Below are 20,707 nucleotides of genomic sequence, written 5' to 3' on the forward strand. Positions count from 1 at the left end.
AGTTAAGAGTGTTTGAGAGTTGAGAAGTTTCTAATTTGCATATTTTTAAGCGCTTCTGTACCTCTTTTCTGTTAAACCACCCTGCCCCAAATCACCTTGCTAGCCTACTTACACATCAGCTTTAAATATAAATTTTTTTTTACACACCAGTTGTCTGTCCTTTTTTAATAATTATCAATTTATAATCAACTGCACTCAACAGTTGCCTTTTAAATTGATGCATTGATCCAAATCAGTGTATTGATAATTACACCCCTAACAAATACTCCCACTTTGGCTACAGAACCTTTTTAAGTAAAGTACATTGAAGCAAAGTACCCCTTTACCAGACTAAATTATTTTTATGAAAAGGGTAAAAGTGAAAAAATAAAGCAAATTTAAAAAAGCAAAAATTTAATGCTATAAAAATGTATTCAACGAAATTATTAGACATGACATTTAAATTCTTGATTCTGATTGATCTGAAGATTTTCATTCATTTTCAGACAGTAGCGCCACCGTAATTCAAATCATAGGTTTATATTAATGCACTCATTCTGATACATTATAGTTTCTATAGTAACAGCTCAGTCCACACAATTTAAGCCTAATAATAAACAGTTTAAAAAGCATGTTGTTATTTAACAAAGAAAACATACAATCATGGATACGATGAATGCTTCTGTAAGGAGATCTTTATGAAAACATTTCTGGAAGCACTTTGTAAGAATCAGACGTGAAGCTGTAACTGTAAGTTTTCTTCAGGACAGAGGAGCTTGTAGTTCTTCAGTAACAAACTGCGATTTTTCTGTCTTATTAATTTACCAACTGTTATTAACTGTGTTATTAATTTACATTAAATACATTTCAGAAAGAAATGTTAGTATTATTTTCTTTTTTCCACTTTTATTATTTTCCTTTCCAATAAGGAGCCATTTTAAAACCTCTAAGTATGTGTACTTAAAATCCCTGATGGAGGTGATACTAACTTCAGAGACATGACGGGAGGCCAAAGAGTCAAATCTGAGTCAGTGATTCAGGAACAGGATTATATAATACAAGTATATAAGTATGCTATGATCCCTAATATCCCTGAAGGTTTTTTTTTATTTTTTTTTTATACCTAGTAAGGTGCATGCACTGTACCATTAATTGAAAGCTAAAATAAAGGTATATCAGGTGGTCATTAATGCCCAATTATGTACATTAAATTGTTTTTAATAAAATTAATAAAGTTACACTATATTAATATTTCCATGTGAAACATATACTAAAGGTACAAACGATGTACCTTTGATGGTACCACCTCAGTGACAAAATAAAATACAGCATGGCACCTTAATGTCAAAGAGCTAACATAATTAACAACAGTAGACAGGAAATATAGTATGTAGTACTATATACAGTATATATGCATCATAAAAAGTTATTTTATTTATACTTACCATTCGTAAATGCTGTCTTAAGTCCAAACACCTTGAATTAATGCAAGACAAAAAGTGACATACAATAAGTGAGTGTTACAAGATGTTCATCATCACAGCATTGAAGCAACACTGCTCTACATTACAGTAATATTAATGCACAAGATTTTCAACACAACAGCAAGCATTGCGGCAGTGCTCCACAAAGCACACGGTACACACTGAGCAGACATGCTTGTGTGAAATAGTGCATGTGTGTGTTTATATATCTGTATCTGTGTGTATTTCTCTGTAGCTTGATGACTGTAATTGATCTGTAATTTGGAGCCATCAATAAATGTCTATAATGATGGTTTTATGATGAGTTATAAATCTCTGGTGACCAGGCAGCGCTAAACAGGACTGTAAAACATAGATGTGTGAGTTTTTTTATGATGACAAAAGAAGCACGAAGCCACAGCACAACACTAAGCCACAATACTGTGATATTATCATTACTTAGTCTTAATTAAGATACAATACCAATTCTTCTGTATACATGTTTAATGTTTAAATGTTTCTATCATTGCTATTACTGTGTAAAGTGTGTTGATCCTTTCTGTAGTCCATTTAAACACCAGAACACTATAAATATATAAAAATAATGCTGTAACTACAGCTAGTAATGCTGACGCTATTCTGTGTTCTAATGAACATTAAACTGCTATAAGGTGAAATGATGCAGTGTTGTTCTCCACACTCCTGCAGTAAATACTTACGGTATTAACCTTTCCTCCAGGCTTTGTGTCAGTGATTTTGCTAAGTGTATCAAATGGAATCAGCATTAAAAGAAAGCAGACAGAAACCAAAAATGGGATCTCCATTTTTGTATATGACTGTGCAGCATGCAACAGGATGTACACATGTGCACAGCTGTGCTTACCTTGGAGGGGGTGGAGCCCTTGGTTTCCCACAGGCCACGTGTTTTAGACACATCAGTCGGCTTTGGTTCCTACAGAAAACACACAGTAATTTATTGTATCACCAGATGCTTTCAAGCATGTCAGTAACACTTTATTATTAAGGTCCCCAAAGAAGCGTACATGAATACTTATAATATGTAAAGCTTTCGTAATGATGAATAAATACATGCAATTGTTCTTACTGCATCAGAACAAAGAGTATACAAGAGTTAGCAGCCTTGAGTCATACAGTATATGACTAGCTATTAATAATCATAATAATTAAGTATTAACTTCTTGTTAGCTCATTCTGTGAATTAATACCATGACTTATGCAATATTAATACACCGTACAGTTTTAGTACATGATCGTAAGTTAACGAAAACGTCAGGCTATCTAAGTAACCTGGGAGAAATCTCAAATTTCACAATGCAAGGTCGGTTGGTTATGGTTATGATCTTCTTGCAGGATGTTGATCCATTCACACACACATAACAACTGTGGCACATGCTAATAAAAGTAACTGTTAAGGCCAAACTTGTGTATAGATGTGACTTTAGTGCACTGTATTATAAACTGTATGCTTCATACCACAGGGTAAAATTTGAACAATGTCTATATTTCATTTCTATTTCTAATATATCCTATGTTAGGGTTTACTTTACAATCAGGTGTGCTGGAAAACAAACATTCAAAAGCATTTTAAACTTAAATTATCTTTTTGAGTTAACCTAGATTGTTTCCAAGACTTTAAGTAATGTAAATGATTTTTATTAATACTGCGAGTCATGATATTAATTAACAGAATGAGATAATGAGATGTTAATGTAACTCACTTGGGTGTTAATGTCTACACTTGGGTGTTAATGTCTACACGACACGTAAGGATTAGTGCATGTATTCATTCATCATTATGAAAGCATTAAGTATGAATATACTGATTATCTGTGGACCTTATAGTAAAGTGTTACTGACATGTTATACGTTTTGTTTTTTTGTTTTATTTCACATGGGACAGCAGCTTTACCTTCCCAGGACTGAGAGTTCCGGTGTAGTACATGCATAAACCATTAGAGGGTCCTGCTGCATTATGTAGACCGACAGTTAAAAACTGAGTATATAGTTCATGTCAAGAGGACAACATATGTTTATAAGCCATATTGTCCTTCTGGCGAAAAGCTATATGATTAGCCTTAGCTAGTCCTGAGAGAGTTCCATTCATTTCAAGGAAATTTCAGATAAATGTAGAGCCTAGAGACAAGCTGATTAATAACAGTGCTATTTAAAAGGAATTTCTCCCTGGAGAAGATCAGTTTTATATTTCATTATATAGTACGTTTCATGCAGAGAATTTAGAGCACATGTATCAGTACAGACTGAAGCTCCATCGAGACTGTCCTGCTGTGGACGTACAGTGTATCCAGACTGTGTATCATTATGATCAATGCTGTTGTGCTACAGGCTACAGTTACTCCTCTCTATAAGAGTCCCATTCATTTCCCAGCTTCTCATATTTGAGAGGTTACAGCATAAGTGCCTCTTCGGTTCTGATTGCGAATCTGGTAAGTGCAGCTTAAACTAAATAGGACCCATGTGTGACTTATAGCTAGTGAAGGGAGACACTCCTAGAAGAAATGTTGGATCCCTGCCACAGCACCATGGAGCATGGAAACAATCCAACTGCCCGACCTGTGACTGACTTCCACACACACACCATCATCTATCCTCATTTTAGTGCACTTTGGGCCTGGATTCTTCTCAGGTATGAAGAGAAGAAAATACACGCCAATATTAAAGATGTTTAAAATCATTATCTTATAATTGTTACCTTTTCTCAGAGGATTAGGCATTCATCATGTCGACCAGATGGTGACACGTAACCATGATCCATGTTCACTGATTGAGGAGTCTTTAATTCAATTCAATTCAATTTTATTTGTATAGCGCTTTTTACAATGGTCACAAAGGAGCTTTACAGAAATAAATACATTTAGGATATAAATTGTAAATGTATGAATTTATCCCTAATGAGCAAGCCAAAGGTGGCAAGGAAAATTCCCTGAGGTGATATGAGGAAGAATCCTTGAGAGGAACAAGTCTCAAAAGAGAAACCCTTTGATAACGGATGATGCGATTATAAATAAATCTCTTCTATAACTGTATACTATACGGACAAATAGTGCAATTGTGTATCCAGGAAATTCATTACAGTTTTCACATGAAGTCTGTTTTGTTGAACCTATTCACTGTCCACTGATGGAGAGACCTGAGCGCAAAACTGCTCGTGGAAACCGCAGCTCCAAGCCATCACAGCACATCTGCCCATATGAACCGCAGTCCAAAGCCATCTCCACAGTCCCCTAGTCTTTACTCCTATTTAGTCTCATTATCACAAACGTATGTTTGTTCATCACAGGGCATGCTGCACACACATTCACACACACACAGTCAATTTAGCATAGCCAATCCATCCTGCCTTTTGGACAGTGGGAGGAAACCAGAGACCCCGGAGGAAACCCACATGAACACAAGGAGAACTTGTGAAAACTCAACACAGACTGGTATACCACCATGATGCCTGGAAGACTGAACAATTTGGCCTAATAGATTTTTTTAAAAAAAAATCTACTCACAGGTTTGCCTCCTGCAGGTTTTCCTAGTGCTGGAGTCTTCATCTCTGGGGTCTTTTTGTCAGTGGTCTTTGTTTCAGGGGTCTTTATATCCACAGGCTTTTTCTCAGTCGCCTTCGTCTCAATGGGTTTCAAGCTCTTTGGTTCGGGGGGTCTTTGACTCAGTCTTCTTCATCTCTCCCACTTTTGTGCTCTTCGTTTCTGGTGTCTTCGTCTCAATCGGCTTTATCTCAGCAGGTTTCACGCTCTTTGTTTCAGGGGTTTTTGTTTCTGGTGGCTTGGTTTCAGGAGCCTTTGTTTCTGGAGTCTTGGTCTTCCAGCTGTTGATGCGACCTGTCACTCCTGTGTTCAATCCAGCTGTTTCCTGTGTAGACAAGGCATGCTGTGTGTTATTTACACTGACAGATCAGCAGACATTTGGCTTTATAAGTACAGTATCTCATGCAGACTGTGTCATGTACCTTGTTGACGGTGGCAGGACTGGCAGGTCCTGGAGCAGCAGGGCTCTGCACATTACCTTTCTCCCACATGCTCTTGATGCTGCGCATTCCCTCTGCCACAGGAAAGTCCTTAGGAGACTTAGGTGACTTCACATCCTTAGTCTGGACAATTAACAAGTTATATACAAGAATTATAAACAAAGAGTCTACAAAGAGTCAGTCACATAAGCATGTGTTTTTTCACTAGTACCTGAACAGCTGAGGTGTACTGTTCCAGCCTGTTACCTATCTTACACACTATTGGAGTGTGTGGCGCCTTTACTGTTCTAAAAGTGTTTAAAAAACAAAATGTCACACAGTAAATATCATTGTGTCTTGGGACGCCAGATTCTGTTCAGCTACTAAAGCAAATTATAATGTTAGCATGATGTAACTTACGTTTTTAGGGCCGACTTGCTCAGAAATCCTGCTTTCTCGCCAATCTATACAAATCAGTAAGAAATATAAGGGTGAGTCAAATGACAAACTTAATTTATCATTTTGCATAGTTATTAACTTTTTATCTTGGTATTAAACTGGATCTATTCATTTTAGTGTCAATGCGTCAATAGTGTTCTTTGTCAATGTCCAAACGAATGTCCTGAAATTGCTTGTGTAAAGTTTTATACCCAATAAATGGTCAATGAATACTCATGAATAATATGAAAGAGCATATTATGTTAAAATGCACTGGTGAATTCTTGATTCTGATTGGTCAGAATGTGTTGATAAATTTTCTATCTTAATTCTGACAATACTGCTAGCTGTAACTCAAATCACAGGTTAAAATTAATTCATTTGTTTTAATACATCATCGTCGCTGTTCAGCTAATACACAAATACTTGTAAGGCCATCATTCCATATAATCTGCCTAATAATAAACGTGTAGTTATTTAACAAAGAAAAGTGTATAGTCTTTGATATGCTGAAGTCTTCTGTAAGGAGATGTTTTATGGAAGATATTAACATTTATGGAAGGAGTCTCCAGTCTCAGTAACAGTCACTTCCACTATGGGAAAGCCTTCAAGACAGAGGACTTTGCGATTTCCAGTTTTGCAGAAAAATGACAGTGTTTTTTGATCTTATTATATTCAAGAGAGAGAAAAAAAAGAGAGCCTGGTGAAGGCATGACTGTTTATAGCTGTTATAACATAAGTGATAACAAGAGCTAACTTAAAACGTAACTATAACCTGTTATGACCTGTTTACAAAATTGTAATTGTTGACAAACTGCTGTAGTATAAGAGGAATAAGATGCTTTGGGATATGCTCTTATTAGGAAATAATCAACTCCGCTTCACTGCAGGCTGCATAAACGCACAAAATCAATGATTATTTTCCTATAATAGCACACGCCCTAGTGTATTAGTCCTTGTATAATTGACTATTATTGTTTTGAGAAGATGTGAACCCACCTTTGTTGAGGCTCCTTTTGGAGACAGACATTTGAACGCCAACTTGCTGTCTTCAGCAGATTCCTCTTTCTGCCGTTTCTTCTCAGCTGCCTCGGCCCTCCTGCGCTCGATCTCTTCCTTCATCTTCTGCCTCTCTTGCTGAAAAAAATGTTTAGTCTACAGGTGAATCTGTGATTTAGATCTCATTTTACTGTGGTATTAGTTCACTGTCAGTGTGCTACAGTGTGATATTTTTCAGCCACATCAATGTTTATCAAGATCTCAGTCGCAATGTTAGAGACAGGACATTGACTTTCCTCTTTACGGTTTTTAACAGCATGTCTCTACAGCGTATACCTCCTCCTTGGCCTTCTTTTCTTCCTGCTCCTGTTTTTTCTGCTTCTCTTCTTCCTCCAGGATCTTCCTCCTCTCCTCTCTCTTTTTCTTCAGTTCCTCGAGCTCAGCCTCAGCCGTCTGCTGTTTCTGCTTCATCTTCTCAAACTCATCACTCTCCGTCTCATTCCTTCGGCGCTTCAATTCCACCAACTTCCGCTCGGCCTCCTGCTTCGCCACAGGGTCCGGCTTCTCTACCTCAGGAGAGCGCAGCCCCACGCGGCTACTCACACACACACACACACACACACACACACGTATACATACATTTAAGTCAACTCAAGCAACATTATGAATAGCATATCAGGCTACCAGTCAAATCAGGCATCAAAGTTGATATATTGACAAATTCAGGAGCTTCTTATATTCTGTAACAACTAAACTATGATGTAATCTCAATTTTTTTTAACTTCAGATCAGAACATTTATCAGTTACTCATACCCGAATGGTTTCTCGGGTTTCTTGAATTTAGAGGTGTCCTCTTCATTCTGCTGCCTCGCTGATTCGTTCTGCTCAAATTATGTTACAGCAAAACACGCAGAGAAAAAAGACTATTGTTTATGTATACAAATCTTCGAATAATTAAACATAATTTCACATAATGATAATTATTTGAAAATAGCACTCTATGATCCAAACCAGACACAGCTTACTTTGTCACGCAAAAAGAATGGTTTAGGCTTTTCTTCCACAACCTGCAAGTAAAAAAAAAAGCACAGATTAGGATGTGATACAAGTTTTTTTTTTTTTAATTAAAAAAAAAAGAATGCAATACAAGTGAATGTACTGAATCCAGTCAGGAATTGGCAAAACAAGGCTATGGTCCAATGCCCTAAAACTAACTTTTAGTTTAGAAGATTATTTAACTGATTATTGCTTCACTAATCACAGACCTGCTTAATTATTGCCATTCCTCACTAGGATTAGCAAAAAGCATGCTTAGATAAATAAGCACCAAAACTGCAATATCTCTGATGTCTTTCATTGCAGACAGCACAGTGGGTGTGTGTGTGTGTGCCTTCTTGTGTAAAAAATCCTGCTGTACATTAGTCACAAACAGCAAGCAAACACCACAGTAGCTCTCACCAAGCCATTCTTAAAGGAAAAATCCACCCTGAACGAGTCGCATATCAAGATTTAGAATTAATATGCCATCTTCAATTGTGCAAAAGATTTATTTTTCGATGAAATAGCAAAATGAGATGACTTTTTTTAGTTTAAATTTATTTAATCAGCTTGGTTAACGGTTTCCTACATTACCCAGAATGACACCTGTCTACCCGCTGATAGTGGCGCCAGTGGGATTTAACCCTTGCTTCATCTCTGTCTAAGCGACAGATGCAGCAGCACTTTAGTCCTTTAGACCTCCTCATCATACAGATCAACTTCCAAAGCTTCAATATTCATGCTAGTACCACGTTCAACATCATTGCGCTCATCACCTTGTAGATCACTATCTTGCCAAACCGAGTCTCTGTTGTAACTCAGTGATGTATAGCTGCATTGCATTCTGGAAGTTCAAAGTCTATTGTTCCCATTACGTTGTGTAATTTCTCATTAATATGATACCGAACATTGTTGCTGAATGGTGAATGAGAACCTCTTGCACTAACAGTGACACATGGTTGTGATCCCTTACCTCTGAGATAAATGTTAAAATGTTTTCTCCTATTAAATAGCATTGCAGTTACACTAGAAATGTCCCCCTGTGACATCAGCAGAGCAGACAACAGCTAACGTCTGAAAGGAATAATAAAAATACAGCACCAGCAACAAATTAGCACCAGAATAGCTAAACACTTCACAGTATAAACATACTTAATGGGTTTCAGGGTGGATTTTTTCCTTTAATAGAACTTGGTAAATACCAAAAATGTGAAGAAGGTGAGTAAATCTGTGACACTGTGTTCATAACAAACTTGTGACCACACCATGTATGGAAAACTGTAAAACGTGAGACAGATGACATGACTGTTTCTGTGATCTGCAGAGCGTAAAGCGTAGAGCGTCAAGCTGGAAGGTGAATACCTCCTTTGGTTTAACTTTGTCCTCAGTTTTTGCTTTGAATTTTTCTTCTGCCTCCTTCTTCCATTTTGGTTTTTCTTCAATCTCCTTCTTCAAAACTGGTTGTTTCTCTTCAATCTTCTTTGGTGGCACTGCTTTCTCCTCTACCTTAACCTTCACAGGAGGCTTCTCCTCAGCTTGTTTCTTTGGAAGTTCAACCTTCACCTCTATTTCCCTCTTTGACTTCTCTGGCTTTTCTTCAGTTTTTTTCTGTAGTATTTTTGGTTTCTCTTCTTCTTGTCTCACTTTCTCCACCACCTTCTTCTCCAGTGGAGATTTAAGCGCATCTTCCTTTATTTTCTCCACCTCTTTCTTTTGTGGTGGAGGCACAAATGTGTCTTTCTGGGGTTTCTCCACCTCTGTCTTCACCAACAAAGGCTCAGGTGTTTCTTTCTGTGGTTCCTCTATTTCCTTCTTCTCCACCGAAGGCTTGGGTGTTTCCGTCTGTGTTTCCTCCACCTCCTTCTTCTCCACTGAAGGCTCAAGTGTTTCTTTTGGAGGTTCCTCCACTTCCTTGCTCTCCAGAGAAGGTTCATCCTGAACTGTTGACACTGGAGCAGCAGATGTTTCTGATGGTGCCTCTAACGGTTTTTCATCCTCCACAGGCTTTTCTTCCTCCTCCATCTTAGATATTACAGGTTTCTCACTGACAGCTGCCTCTACTTTTTCTTCTTCTCTCGCAGGTTCAACCTGACTTTCTTCCTTTGACAACAAACTTTCATCTTTAATCTCTTTCTTTTCTAAATCTGTACTGTCTAAACCTGTATCTGTTTTCTCCTCAGCCACAATGTTTGTACTGACAGATTGATCTTCACCCTTTTCCTACAAAATACAGCAAATCATTTATACAAGTTCACATGCTTCCAATGCTTCCAATTTTCCATCAAAAACACAGAAATTGTAGGTTAGCACAACCATACCTCGTTTGTTGACACTTTGTCTTTTTCTTCAGTGGATCCCTGTTGAAAAATCCAGAACATATCCATTATTTACATTCCCAATTCATGCATATCTAAACCAATTGTAAAAAAAACCAAACTTTCAAATCTTTGAGGAAATAACCTGTTCTCTGAGGTAGGATCTCCGGGGCCTCTCTGCTTCCTCCTCTTTCTTCTCCACAGTGTCTTCTTGTTTGTCTTTTGGTTCCTCTGAAGCTGGTTCTGGCACAGGTTCTTCCTTTACTGGGACTGCCTCCTGAACCTCCACCTTTGACTCCTCTACATTCTCGTCCTTGTTCTTTTCTTCCTTCTCTGTCCAGGAGTTGGTCTCTGAGGATGGAACCTCGTTTTTGTTTGTCTCCCCTTCTTCATCCCTGAGACGGCTCCTGCGGCTTGGCCTGTCCTCACTGGTGGTGGTGGTGACAGTGGCTTCTCCATCAGTGATGGTGGGGTCAAACTCCTTTTGTCTCTCCAGGGCTTCCTTCATCCTCCTCTGTCTGCGCTCCTCACGCTTGGCCAGCCGCTCCAGAAGAGCCTGGTCATCCTCACTAGTGGCTGGAGCGGTAATCAGTGCTGATGAATCTGTGTCTGTTACAGTGCTAAAGAGATATGTACCAAGATTATGAACATAACGGGATATAATAAGATTTAGTTAAATTCTACATACTGTAACTTCTTAAGAGTGAACCTACACTCACTGGCCACACCTGTACACCTGCTCATTCATGCAATTATCCAATCAACCAATCATGTACCAGCAACACAATGCATAAAATCATATAGATTCAGGTCAAGTGCTTCAGTTAATGTTAACATCAAACATCAGATTGGGGGAAGAAGTGTGACCTCTGTCACTTTGACTGTGGCATGTTTGTTGGTTGCCAGATGGGCTGGTTTAAGTATTTCAGAAACTGATGATCTTCTGGAATATTCAGACACAACAGTCTATAGAGTTTACACAGAAAATGTGTAAAACAAACAAAAAAATCATCCAGTGAAGACATTGATGAGGTAGGTCAGAGGAGAATAGCCAGATTCATGTGAGCTGACAGGAAGATAACAGTAACTTAAATAATCACTCTGTACAACCATGGTGAGCAGAAAAGCATCTCAGAACACACAACACACTGAGCCTTGAAGCAGATGTGCTACAACAGCAGAAAACCACATCAGGTTCCACTCCTGTCAGCCAAGCACGGGAGTCTGAGGCTACACATGGCACTATTCTGAAGTTTGATGTGAACATTATTTGAAGCTCTTGACCTGCATGACATTATGCATTGCGCTGCTGCTACATGATTGGCTGATTTGATAATTGCAAAAATTAGCAGGAGTACAGGTGTTCCTATTAAAGTGGCCAGCGAATGTATATCAGTATGAAAAGCTGATAAAACTGATAAAATGTATGAAAATAATCAGCTTCAGTGTAACAGTAACTGACATTGGCTTGCATCACACACCACCCTGTCACTGATTCTATAACAGCATGTTTTATATATATATATATATATATATATATATATATATATATATATATATATATATATGTATATATATATATATATGTCCCGAAGTGTTTTATTCCTTATTTATATAAGATAACAAAATTACAAAAAATGAACTGTAGGTAGACCGCTTACATAGGGGTACCTGTTAGCATTGTTGTGGGAGACTGTACCTGTTAGCATTGTTATATGAGATTGTATTAGCATTGTTGTATGAGACTGTACCTGTTAGCCTTGTTGTATGAGACTGTATTAGCATTGTTTATGAGACTGTACCTGTTAGCAGTGTTGTATTAGACTGTACCTGTTAGCCTTTTTGTATGAGACTGTATTAGCATTGTTTATGAAACTGTACCTTTTAGCATTCTTATATGAGACTGTACCTGTTAGCATTGTTGTAGGAAACTGTACCTGTTAGCGTTGTTGTAAGAGACTGTACCTGTTAGCATTATCGTATGAGACTGTACCTGTTAGCCTTGTTGTATGAGACTGTATTAGCATTGTTTATGAAACTGTACCTTTTAGCATTGTTGTAGGAAACTGTACCTGTTAGCGTTGTTATATGAGACTGTACCTGTTAGCCTTGTTGTATGAGACTGTATTAGCATTGTTTATGAAACTGTACCTTTTAGCATTGTTGTAGGAAACTGTACCTGTTAGCGTTGTTATATGAGACTGTACCTGTTAGCATTATCGTATGAGACTGTACCTGTTAGCATTGTTGTATGAGACTGTACCTGTTAGCATTGTTATATGAGATTGTATTAGCATTGTTGTATGTGACTGTAGCTGTTAGCATTGTTGAAATCTGTGAGACTGTAGCTGTTAGCATTGTTGAGATCTGTGAGACTGTAGCTGTTAGCATTGTTGAGAGCTGTGAGACTGTAGCTGTTAGCATTGTTGAGAGCTGTGAGACTGTAGCTGTTAGCATTGTTGAGATCTGTGGGACTGTAGCTGTTAGCATTGTTGAGATCTGTGAGACTGTAGCTGTTAGCATTGTTGAGATCTGTGAGACTGTAGCTGTTAGCATTGATGAGATCTGTGAGACTGTAGCTGTTAGTATTGTTGAGATCTGTGAGACTGTAGCTGTTAGCATTGTTGAGAGCTGTGAGACTGTAGCTGTTAGCATTGTTGATACCTGTGAGACTGTAGCTGTAAGCATTGATGAGATCTGTGAGACTGTAGCTGTTAGCATTGTTGAGATCTGTGGGACTGTAGCTGTTAGCATTGTTGAGATCTGTGAGACTGTAGCTGTTAGCATTGTTGAAATCTGTGAGACTGTAGCTGTTAGCATTGTTGAGAGCTGTGAGACTGTAGCTGTTAGCATTGTTGAGACCTGTGAGACTGTAGCTGTAAGCATTGATGAGATCTGTGAGACTGTAGCTGTTAGCATTGTTGAGAGCTGTGAGACTGTAGCTGTTAGCATTGTTGAGACCTGTGAGACTGTAGCTGTAAGCATTGATGAGATCTGTGAGACTGTAGCTGTTAGCATTGTTGAGATCTGCGGGACTGTAGCTGTTAGCATTGTTGAGATCTGTGAGACTGTAGCTGTTAGCATTGTTGAGACCTGTGAGACTGTAGCTGTTAGCATTGATGAGATCTGTGAGACTGTAGCTGTTAGCATTGATGAGATCTGTGAGACTGTAGCTGTTAGCATTGTTGAGATCTGTGAGACTGTAGCTGTTAGCATTGATGAGATCTGTGAGACTGTAGCTGTTAGCATTGTTGAGACCTGTCAGACTGTAGCTGTTAGCATTGTTGAGATCTGTGGGACTGTAGCTGTTAGCATTGTTGAGAGCTGTGGGACTGTAGCTGTGAGACTGTAGGTGTTAGCATTGTTGAGTGCTGTGAGACTGTAGGTGTTAGCATTGTTGAGTGCTGTGAGACTGTAGCTGTTAGCATTGTTGAGATCTGTGGGACTGTAGCTGTTAGCATTGTTGATACCTGTCAGACTGTAGCTGTGAGACTGTAGGTGTTAGCATTGTTGAGTGCTGTGAGACTGTAGGTGTTAGCATTGTTGAGTGCTGTGAGACTGTAGCTGTTAGCATTGTTGAGATCTGTGGGACTGTAGCTGTTAGCATTGTTGATTCCTGTGGGACTGTAGCTGTTAGCATTGTTGAGAGCTGTGAGACTGTAGCTGTTAGCATTGTTGAGATCTGTGAGACTGTAGCTGTTAGCATTGTTGAGAGCTGTGAGACTGTAGCTGTTAGCATTGTTGAGAGCTGTGAGACTGTAGCTGTTAGCATTGTTGAGATCTGTGGGACTGTAGCTGTTAGCATTGTTGAGATCTGTGAGACTGTAGCTGTTAGCATTGTTGAGATCTGTGAGACTGTAGCTGTTAGCATTGATGAGATCTGTGAGACTGTAGCTGTTAGTATTGTTGAGATCTGTGAGACTGTAGCTGTTAGCATTGTTGAGAGCTGTGAGACTGTAGCTGTTAGCATTGTTGATACCTGTGAGACTGTAGCTGTAAGCATTGATGAGATCTGTGAGACTGTAGCTGTTAGCATTGTTGAGATCTGTGGGACTGTAGCTGTTAGCATTGTTGAGATCTGTGAGACTGTAGCTGTTAGCATTGTTGAAATCTGTGAGACTGTAGCTGTTAGCATTGTTGAGAGCTGTGAGACTGTAGCTGTTAGCATTGTTGAGACCTGTGAGACTGTAGCTGTAAGCATTGATGAGATCTGTGAGACTGTAGCTGTTAGCATTGTTGAGAGCTGTGAGACTGTAGCTGTTAGCATTGTTGAGACCTGTGAGACTGTAGCTGTAAGCATTGATGAGATCTGTGAGACTGTAGCTGTTAGCATTGTTGAGATCTGCGGGACTGTAGCTGTTAGCATTGTTGAGATCTGTGAGACTGTAGCTGTTAGCATTGTTGAGACCTGTGAGACTGTAGCTGTTAGCATTGATGAGATCTGTGAGACTGTAGCTGTTAGCATTGATGAGATCTGTGAGACTGTAGCTGTTAGCATTGTTGAGATCTGTGAGACTGTAGCTGTTAGCATTGATGAGATCTGTGAGACTGTAGCTGTTAGCATTGTTGAGACCTGTCAGACTGTAGCTGTTAGCATTGTTGAGATCTGTGGGACTGTAGCTGTTAGCATTGTTGAGAGCTGTGGGACTGTAGCTGTGAGACTGTAGGTGTTAGCATTGTTGAGTGCTGTGAGACTGTAGGTGTTAGCATTGTTGAGTGCTGTGAGACTGTAGCTGTTAGCATTGTTGAGATCTGTGGGACTGTAGCTGTTAGCATTGTTGATACCTGTCAGACTGTAGCTGTGAGACTGTAGGTGTTAGCATTGTTGAGTGCTGTGAGACTGTAGGTGTTAGCATTGTTGAGTGCTGTGAGACTGTAGCTGTTAGCATTGTTGAGATCTGTGGGACTGTAGCTGTTAGCATTGTTGATTCCTGTGGGACTGTAGCTGTTAGCATTGTTGAGAGCTGTGAGACTGTAGCTGTTAGCATTGTTGAGATCTGTGAGACTGTAGCTGTTAGCATTGTTGAGATCTGTGGGACTGTAGCTGTTAGCATTGTTGAGATCTGTGGGACTGTAGCTGTTAGCATTGTTGAGATCTGTGAGACTGTAGCTGTTAGCATTGTTGAGATCTGTGAGACTGTAGCTGTTAGCATTGTTGAGATCTGTGGGACTGTAGCTGTTAGCATTGTTGATTCCTGTGGGACTGTAGCTGTTAGCATTGTTGATTCCTGTGGGACTGTAGCTGTTAGCATTGTTGAGAGCTGTGAGACTGTAGCTGTTAGCATTGTTGAGATCTGTGAGACTGTAGCTGTTAGCATTGTTGAGATCTGTGGGACTGTAGCTGTTAGCATTGTTGAGATCTGTGGGACTGTAGCTGTTAGCATTGTTGAGAGCTGTGAGACTGTAGCTGTTAGCATTGTTGAGATCTGTGGGACTGTAGCTGTTAGCATTGTTGAGAGCTGTGAGACTGTAGCTGTTAGCATTGATGATACCTGTGAGACTGTAGCTGTTAGCATTGTTGAGATCTGTGGGACTGTAGCTGTTAGCATTGTTGAGAGCTGTGAGACTGTAGCTGTTAGCATTGTTGAGATCTGTGAGACTGTAGCTGTTAGCATTGTTGAGAGCTGTGAGACTGTAGCTGTTAGCATTGTTGATTCCTGTGGGACTGTAGCTGTTAGCATTGTTGATACCTGTGAGACTGTAGCTGTTAGCACGGTTAAATTACCACACCGTACCTGTCAGTGCTGTTGAGTTCTTTGGCAGTGTTGCTAATCTCCTCGTTCTGCATGTTGCGCAGCCTTTCCTGTCTGGCTCGCCTCCTTCTCTCTCGAGCAGCCTCTTCATCATCCTCATCAAGTTTTACGTAGCTCATCCTTAACAGACAGCAAGATACACGTATCCATGTTGGTTTATTTTATTGAGATAAGCCAAAGAGCATGGAAGAAGATGAGTTATAAGCTTAATGCTTAATAATGGCCTAACAAGTGGTTTTAAAAAACCACAACATTTAGGTAGTGCTGTGAATGTGTGCTGGTGTCATGAGCCGCCATGCTCGAAAAACATCTCACAGACAAAAAATTCCTTACTGGTGTGGTGTGAATTAATGCTAAAAACGTTACTCAAGTGGAAGAGGAAGTGATTACTGTGCAAAAACTTTAGGCCCCCTACATTTATAACCTACCTATTTTATACCTACTGCAAAAAAACATTGACCATATTAATTAATAGATCTTTTTTTTTTCTGATAAAAACACCATCAATGTTGTCTGGTATTTTACTTGCAAAGGAAGTAGAACTGTAAACTTTAACAAAACTGTAAACTTAAACAACCTACCAGCCAATTTCCTTAGAAAACTTCTTGCAGCGTACCAAAGAGATCTGTGCAGTTTTCTGATTTTAGTCAACGTTTTATTGGTTGCTTTACTATTTACTGCTCAGTATAATAGTTCTTTTGATACTTAGAACCATTTAATTTCTTCATTTTTTGAAGGCAGGTTCTATACAGTCATCTCCAGAATTATTGGCACCCTGATGGGTAAAGATGGGTAAAACACTGAAAATATGACAGAAATCTAACCTTTAATTCAAGTACATTAAAGACAATAAAAAATCCTTATCACAAGAAAAAAAAAATAAAAATAATGTGTCACAATTATTGTCACCCCTAGAAATTCTTATGAACCAAAAACATAAGCATGCTCCTATTTATATTTTACTTTATTATGTTCATCTAAATGTTTAGGAACACTTAAGTGGACACCCATGACTTCCTATTTCTCTGGAGTAGAAATATGAGGTGACAGAGGCCAAATTCTCGTCAGTCATTCATCAACATTGGGAAGATAGAATATTCAGGTATGTAGCTATTTTGCATATGCAGCATATATATAAAAGTATAGAACTTATTAAGGGATCAGAGTTATTATAATAAAACATCTACTAAAAACATTATACTTCTCGCATTTTACTGCACACCTTATACCAGCCTTGTTCAACATCAAGTTAATAAGAATATGGAACTCTGTTTATGTCTAACTCTCAATATTTTTAGTTTTAGATTCAATTCCTTGATTGATGCTAAAGATTCTTCTTCTTGTTATTATTATTATTATAAGTCACATTTAACATATTCATCATGCAGTACAGTACTGGATAAAGACCAGGCCAGTCAGACATGTAGACATTCTTGCAGCTAAACTTAATGAAAAAGAAACAGGCAGAAAGCAATTTGGATAGTTGGAATGGAAAGTGCCGTTTGCATGCTAATGGTGATTTACGTAATTGTTCAGCCAAGAAATGAGCCAAATTTTGCCCAAACAGCCTTGTTCTGGGAGCAGTTTCTGTTCTACTCTCTCTCGCTTCTGACACTCAGTGCACCAGTGCAGTTCAGAGAACAAACCATTTAATCCTACTTCCACTGTTTAACCGATTTGGTCTGGCCTCAGTTTGCCACAGCATGCCAGTGTTTAACAGACAGAGCGAGTTTGAAATGGCCCATTGATAGAGGATGGGGATTATTTCCCCCTTCTCCTCTTGACTTCCTCCTTGTCGATGATTTACAGATGTTGCGGATGGTGGAAAGATCCAAAACAGAGACAACAAGCCTGTATATTCCTTCCGATCCCATCCTGTAGGTCAGGGATTTCCAAACTGGAAAGGTCGTCTAAAGAGACAGTCAGATGGACATGCACATCTGCTTTTTTTTAAAAAGTTTTCTCTAGAATGATTTGCAAGGTATCATCAAGGAATCATCTAGTCTATGCATGATTTATATCTGTCAAATACACAATGTATCACAGATCAGATGGGTAGGGAGAGGAAGCAATTTAGTGAACAGGCTGAATCTTAATCTTATTAAAGTCTGAGTTATCAAGAACTTGCATATATTTGGAGTTTCTTTGGCCTGAATATTATAGAGAACCTCCTTGCAGCTTTAAGACACTATAGCGCCCAGGAACTGCTGTGACTCTAACCAGGTTAAACCAGTTCCTGAAGATGAATGAATGGAATTCATAATGTACTTTATATTAATAAGAGATTTTCTTTTCATTAACTTGTTCATTGGGTTGGACTGCAGTGTGAAAGACACTTTACGATCTCAGGTTATTATATAGATACAATCAACTGCATAAATGCTTACTCCAAAAATATCAATATAATGTTTGCATTAGACACTAATGTTTAAAGCATTAAGAGCTCAAATGTTCCAGTATTAGATGCTTCTTCTAGAAATGAAAACTTCTTCAAAAGTAATTTATGGTCTGGACACTTTAGATTTGCACTTTACATTGAAGTGGACAGGCCTTTTGATCAATAATTTCCCACTCTTCCCAATAAAGCTTGTTTTTTTCCACTAAAAAAGGCATAAATGTGGTAAACACTACATGCCTTTGGGCTTTCTTGCTTGCATGAATAACATGCTTAAGATTTTAAAGCTGTTCCATCTAAATAACATCTTTCTCAAGTCCAACTCATCAAACTGGTGTCCAACGTCCCTGCATGGCTGTAAAGTATATTATACAGTTTATTGTTTTTATTACAGTGCAGCAACGGAGAGAAATGCTCTGTGACTGTGTCTCAGATGTTTCTATGATGAGAAAGCAATAAGAACTCTTTTCTTTCTTTCTCTTCCTCCACTGCTTATAGTATGCGCAGAGAGGAAGGGCTTCACCCACTGTGAGCTCATCGTATCTCCAAATGAGAAGTTGCTATTACAGAAAGGCGATGTGGAAATGACAGCAGCGTCGGTGGGGCGTAAGAATGATTCAGTGAAAGGCCTGATTTCCTGTTTAAACTCTTGAACGGTCATAGCTTTCAGATCTACACCAAGCCTTCATCACACTACATTAGAATAATCGTAGGTTTCTTTCTCAATGGTGCATCACTTCAGCAGAGAAATGACTTGGATATGCTCCATGAACCATCACTCATAATTTGGTTAACCTGGGCACTGTTCCACGTGTAATTAATAACACGTGTGGTTATAGTTTTAAGACTACATGTCAGCTATCCACATATTGCTGACATTCTTTATTTGCTTTGAATAAAGTATACTCTCTGGATTATAATTAGCTTTGATGTTTGCTTTCTTCCAAAAGTATTTCTATAATGCAATAGTTCCTGTAGCTCATTGCTTGAATTACAGCCAGGAGAGGAGAAGATTGGAACCATGCTTTGACCTTAACATCAGAACAAATATGGATCTATGACAAAGGCTTCACAATTAATGAGTGTTGCAGCTGATAGCTACAGGTGACAAATTAATTGAAAAGCCAACATAAAGTCTCTTAGTAAGCTGACGAGCCACTACAGTTCTACAATTCTCTGAAATTGTACTGGAGGGATAAACACCATTCTTTCAAAGGATATTCCATCAGGCCATAGCATGTGATTTACATCATTTTCATTCTCATGAAAACATTTAGTGAGCCCTTGTACCCTGTGGATGGGGATGGAGTCATCCTGGAAAAGACCACTCCAATCAGGAGAGCAATGTTTCATTATAGGATAACGTGACTTGACTTGCAGTGACTCTTCTCTTTTTTTCTTTATTTTGTCACCCATCTATATATCTGTGAAATAAATTTTAGCATGGATTGTAGGACCATACAATCAGTATGTCCTTCATTCTACAGAGGAAGCTACTTTATCTACTAGAACAAACCAAGCTGTATAAGGAGCCACTGAATGTCATAATTTGATAAAAGTTTTGCATAGTTACATGCCATAGCAGAATGGACACAAGCCTAATTAATTCAGATTGTGATCTGATGCTGGCTGTAAAAATGTCCACGATGCAACTGCGCAAGTCATCATCATATCATCATCATCATCATTATCATCAAAAGAAAGAAGAGTGCTTACACACTCTGTACATACAACAGTGGACACAGTTTAAAAATGTTTACATAACCTAATAAAAAGAAATTAATCTTTCAAAGAATTTTTTTCTCTGTTTTCACTTTTGGGGGTAAGCAGAATTTAAAGTGCTTGAATTTTTGATTCTGCTTGAGATACGTGCAAAAGAGAAATATATTCCAGTTCAGAGAAGTCTGAGGTTTTCAAACTCACATATAATGTATTTTGAAAATGTCAAAATTTGGCTATGTAAAGGGTTTTCCCAGGCCACCACCATAATTCTCAAAATGTATGGACCCTTAGACGCAGAAGTTAGTTTTTCACCCTCCAGACACGAAACACATTCACATGCTGCATGGGACTATCTGTCATCCTCAACTGTACACAACTGCCTACCAGACCTTATAAGGCCAGCTGGATTGTGGGATTTGTAGGAGGATAGAACAGACCCAGAATAAGTAAGAGAACCATGTTAGCCCACATCAAGCAAATCAACTCACATGATAAACATGCTAAAAAAAACTGAAAATGTTTTAAAAAAGCTGTTCACAGAGGCTTGTGTGTGGGCTGTTCGGGGTTTGTCCTTATTAGATTATGATAAACATGCAAGTATTGGCTGATAAAT

General features: G+C 38.6%; 1 protein-coding gene across 3 annotated transcripts in view; it reads right to left on the reverse strand.

Moving 5' to 3' along the window:
• Positions 1-20,707, reverse strand: part of cald1b (caldesmon 1b) — a 37,580-nt gene that overhangs the window by 3,245 nt on the left and 13,628 nt on the right. Inside the window, exons 3-15 of one of the 3 annotated variants that reach the window (XM_053235299.1) lie at positions 15,960-16,097; positions 10,370-10,844; positions 10,228-10,266; positions 7,897-7,938; positions 7,685-7,752; positions 7,207-7,465; positions 6,871-7,008; positions 5,854-5,897; positions 5,666-5,741; positions 5,437-5,577; positions 5,220-5,339; positions 2,326-2,394; positions 1,425-1,455 (exon numbers count right to left, since the gene is read on the reverse strand). In XM_053235299.1, coding sequence (XP_053091274.1) covers positions 1,425-1,455; positions 2,326-2,394; positions 5,220-5,339; positions 5,437-5,577; positions 5,666-5,741; positions 5,854-5,897; positions 6,871-7,008; positions 7,207-7,465; positions 7,685-7,752; positions 7,897-7,938; positions 10,228-10,266; positions 10,370-10,844; positions 15,960-16,097 — 1,640 coding nt within the window. Of the gene's footprint in view, positions 1-1,424; positions 1,456-2,325; positions 2,395-5,064; positions 5,340-5,436; positions 5,578-5,665; positions 5,742-5,853; positions 5,898-6,870; positions 7,009-7,206; positions 7,466-7,684; positions 7,753-7,896; positions 7,939-9,271; positions 10,130-10,227; positions 10,267-10,369; positions 10,845-15,959; positions 16,098-20,707 lie in introns of those variants that run through there. The other 2 variants (XM_026918121.3, XM_053235298.1) reach the window with 2 other exon arrangements.

Source organism: Pangasianodon hypophthalmus, chromosome 7 (assembly GCF_027358585.1).
Source record: "Pangasianodon hypophthalmus isolate fPanHyp1 chromosome 7, fPanHyp1.pri, whole genome shotgun sequence".
Taxonomy (NCBI): Eukaryota; Metazoa; Chordata; class Actinopteri; order Siluriformes; family Pangasiidae; genus Pangasianodon; species Pangasianodon hypophthalmus.